Genomic DNA, 4,051 nt, shown 5'->3' on the forward strand with positions numbered 1-4,051 from the left:
CCGGACAGCGCCCGCCGGCGGGCTGTGTGCGTGCGCCTAGACGTGTGCGTGTGTACATAGGAGTGTGTACATGCGTGTGTGTGTGTGCATGTTTGTGTACATGTGAGTGTGTGTGAGAGTGCTTGTGTGTGTGCATGTGAGTATGTGTGCATGCTTGTGTGTGAGAACATGTGAGTATGTGTTCATGCGTGTGTACATGTGAGCGTGTGTGTATGTGTGTATGTTTGTGTGTACATATAAGTGTGTGTGTGCATGCCTGTGTGTGTACATGAGTCTGAGCATGTGTGCATGCTTGTGTGTATGAGAGCATGTGAGTATGTGTGCATGTTCGTGTGTGTGTGAGTGTGCATGTGTCTGGCATGCCTGTGTGTGTGCATATGTGTGTGAATGTGTGTACATGTGTGTGTCTGCAGGAACCCCCTTTCCTCTCCAGTCCCTGTCTGCCTGCCTCTTACAGAGACAAAGATAGATGCTCACACCTGCACAGATCTCTGCACAGAGAAAACATAAAGGCATGTATTCATGCATGCACACACACACATATACCTCCCCCCCACCCATGTCCTGCATGTGTCTATGTGCCATAGCATGCATGTGTATGGGTCTGAAGGCATCAGTGTGCCCATTTGCAGGCAGGTATCTCCACAGAAGTATACCAAGTCTTTGGGGTTTCTGCAGTGTGCACAGCATGCACCTTTGTTTATCCCATGGAGGTTTCTAGAGAGACACTACAGTGCATCGAGCAGATGTCTGCCCAGGTGTGTATGCATACATCAGCGTGCGTGTATGCATTGTCTAGTGTGTAGGTGTCTCCATATGTGTAAAATCTCTCTCTATATATCATGTGTGAGCACTCACAAATGAATGCACACACAGATTTCATCGTTTGTGGTTGGCACAGACTGGGAACCATTCTGACTCCTTTAGTCTTCTTAGCCAGACTGGCCAGAAATGGAGACAGCAAGAAGTTATTAAAAACGAAGAGAAGAAACAATATCCATATCATAAAAATACAAGCAGATAATAAGCATCTGGCTCTTTTGCCAATTATTTTTTAACCCATCCTTTTAACAGGCATGTGTTGGGGAAAAAAAGTCTGTCTGGGGAAAAAAGCTGGGCTTTATTTAAAAGGGCATGGAGATAAAACGCCTTGCTAGAAACTCTTCTTTTTAAACTGATGCTTGTCTTTTAGTTGTTGTTAACCAGCCTACTTTAAGAAACAAACCAAAAAAAAATGCAACCAACTAAACAAAAAACCCTGATGTTGGAGAAGGGAAATTTTTTATCCTGGAGGATTACGCCACCTGTTAAGAGTTGTCTTTCTATCCAACTCAATGCAATTTTTTAGAGAGTGGATAGTAGCGCCTCTTCTCACTGAAACTGGCCAATCACCGGAAATCTGGGATGGATTTATTTGCTGAATCTGTCAAACAGAGCTGAATTCTGGAAGAGGAGAATGACCAAATGATTCTGAGTCGTTTATTTTTCAAATGGTCTGTGAGTTTGCCTACTCTTCCACTCAAGGCAGACACATGAAGAGCCCTGGAGATTGAACAAGATGCTCCAAAAGAATTATCTGTCTAAGGAGACGTGCCTACGCAGGCAGAGGTTTCTATAAAATGGGTATTGACTAAATACAACATATTTCTAGAAATTTAAAGGGAAAGCATATACATAGATGGCTAACAAATATAATTCCACAGGTGGAATGATTGTTATTTAACTCTCCACCCAATTAAATGTCACAACAAAGTTTAGAAGAGCTCAAATGTATTAGTACTAAAGACATAGAAACATGTGGAATGTGTCAGTGAAAAGATTTCCAGTTTAATCTGTTTTTGATCTGTTTTAATCATATTACCCATTTGGGGTTTGAATCTATCACTTGTACTTGCATTGAGCAGTACTGAGCTCCTTGAATATTCCCTTTACTACAGTAAGAATAATTCCAGAGCAGGCTGCTGTTTAATGTAAAGGACCTGTTATTGGACTGCTTGGTAGTCTTTCTAAACTGGTTGCTGACAGCATAATTTGTGAGAAGAACTAAATTAAAAGCACGTCTTTTTGCCTACACTATTCTAAAACTAATCAGTCATCTGTTTATTTAATTGCCTATGTAACACTTATCATTCTTTCCCGACTGTTTTTCTAAGTCCAGTTTTATGCGAGAGAAAGTTAATTAGCCTTAACTGGAAAAATATAACTAGGAAACTGGTTTTGAAGTAGCAAAGTCAGTTTGGGGCCAGCTTCAGAGTGAGATGCACAGGCAGAAGCCTGTTGTGCCCCTGTGAGCCAGGGCCCCCACAGCAGGACACATGGTGGGCTCCGACACTGACCCCAGGCACAGCTGGGAGGTAAGTGGGGCCTGTGGTGGGAGGGGAGTAGCCAGCTGCAGGAGGCAGCTGAGGAGGATCATGCCTCCACTCGGTTCCTACTTGGCCCAGCCCCCCAGGGAGCCACGTGAACAGAATGTGCGAACAGAGTGCACAAACAGGAGCGCTCTAGGCCTGGTACATGAGTTAGCATAGGAGGGCAAGCAGGAGGGGCATTAGGCTCTAGGTGGTGAGCCTCAAGAGAAGGTCGGCACAGCAGTAGCCAGGTCTACTACCTGTGCAATGGTGGGAGGGACACGTTGCACTACAAAATTCCCCCCTACAGCTGGACCCCCTCTCCCGCTCTGGTACCACTGAGACTTAGATGAAGCCTATGGTTCCGGCCTAGGGGCTTGTGTCCGGGATGTAACTGAGAGGATCCCCAAACTCATCCGGCCCTCCGACCACCACCCCATGCTCCTCATCCATGCGGGCATGAATGACACGGCTCAGAACAATCCCAGGTGGGTCATGAGTGACTACAGGGCTCTGGGGGCTGGGGTCAATGGTCTGGGGTTGCAGGTAGTTTCTTCCTTGATCCTCCCAGTCATGGGTCATGGGCATTGGAGGGAAAGGTGCATTGAAGAGTTAACAAAAGACTCTGGCGATGGTGCCATCGCGAGGGGTTTAGCTTCTTTGACCACAGTACACACTTCAGGGAGAGAGACAGTGGCTTGTTGGGAAGGGATGGCTTCCACCTCACCCTGAAAGGGAAGCAGCTCTTCTTAGCCAGAATGGTTGACCTACTTGACAGGGCTTTAAACTAGGATTGCTGGGAGATGGGCAGTCAACTAACAGTTCAAGCCCAGGTCACATCAACCATAGTATTAACAAGTTAGGTAGCCCAAGAGAACCTACTTTGATGACAGCCCAAGGAAAGGTCACGCCCCAGCATACTGGGAAGCCCAGGGCTTCCCGTGGCAGGCTCAGTTGCCTCTATGCAAACTCCAGGAGTTTGGGACACAAGCAAGAGGAACTGGCCCTTCTCCTGAGTGACAAAGATTACGATCTTGTAGGGATAATGGAGACCTGGTGGGACTCCACTTACAACTGGTTCATAGGTATAGAAGACTATACCTTGTATAGGAGAGACCATGTTGGGAAGAGGGGTGGGGGTGTAGCTCTCTATGTGAAGGAGCAGTACACTTCCCTTCAAACTGAGTTTAGCAACCAAGGAGGGCATCTTGAGACCCTCTGGGTTAAAATATGGGGAGAGTATGGGGAAGGGGACATAATTGTAGGAGTCTAATACAGACCTCCCAACCAAGAGGAAGAGCTAGATCTTGAATTCAATAGGGAACTGGCTGAAGCTGCACACTCCTGATGCATGGTTATTATGGGTGACTTCAACCTCCCTGACATCTCTGAGGGAGAGTTATTCAATAGGCTGAGCTATTCAATGCATTTTTTGCCTCAGTGTTCTTGAACAGGGGTCAAGATAAGTCTCCTAATGGGCTCTTAGACAAGCATCAGAGGGACACCAGCCCACCAACTGTTGACGCTGACTTGGTGCAGAGTCACTTGGATGCACTGAATGTGTTCAAGTCAGCAGGCCCGGATGAGCTGCATCCGAGAGTACTGCAGGAATTGGCTGGTGTCATAGCATAACCACTGGCACAGCTGTTCGAGCACTCGTGGTGCTCGGGTCAGGTCCGAGGAGTGGAGAAGGGCCACTCTTT

General features: G+C 46.8%; 1 protein-coding gene across 2 annotated transcripts in view; it reads left to right on the plus strand.

The window, feature by feature from the left end:
- CHGB (chromogranin B) overlaps positions 1 to 4,051 on the plus strand; it is a 34,183-nt gene that overhangs the window by 7,917 nt on the left and 22,215 nt on the right. Inside the window, exon 1 of one of the 2 annotated variants that reach the window (XM_025202083.1) lies at positions 2,797 to 2,836. The exons of the other annotated variant lie outside the window; for it this stretch is intronic. Coding sequence (XP_025057868.1) covers positions 2,812 to 2,836 — 25 coding nt within the window. The 5' untranslated portion in view covers positions 2,797 to 2,811. Of the gene's footprint in view, positions 1 to 2,796; positions 2,837 to 4,051 lie in introns of those variants that run through there. 2 annotated transcript variants of the gene reach the window in all.

This window comes from Alligator sinensis, unplaced genomic scaffold, assembly GCF_000455745.1.
Source record: "Alligator sinensis unplaced genomic scaffold, ASM45574v1 scaffold140_1, whole genome shotgun sequence".
In the NCBI taxonomy this organism is placed as follows: Eukaryota; Metazoa; Chordata; order Crocodylia; family Alligatoridae; genus Alligator; species Alligator sinensis.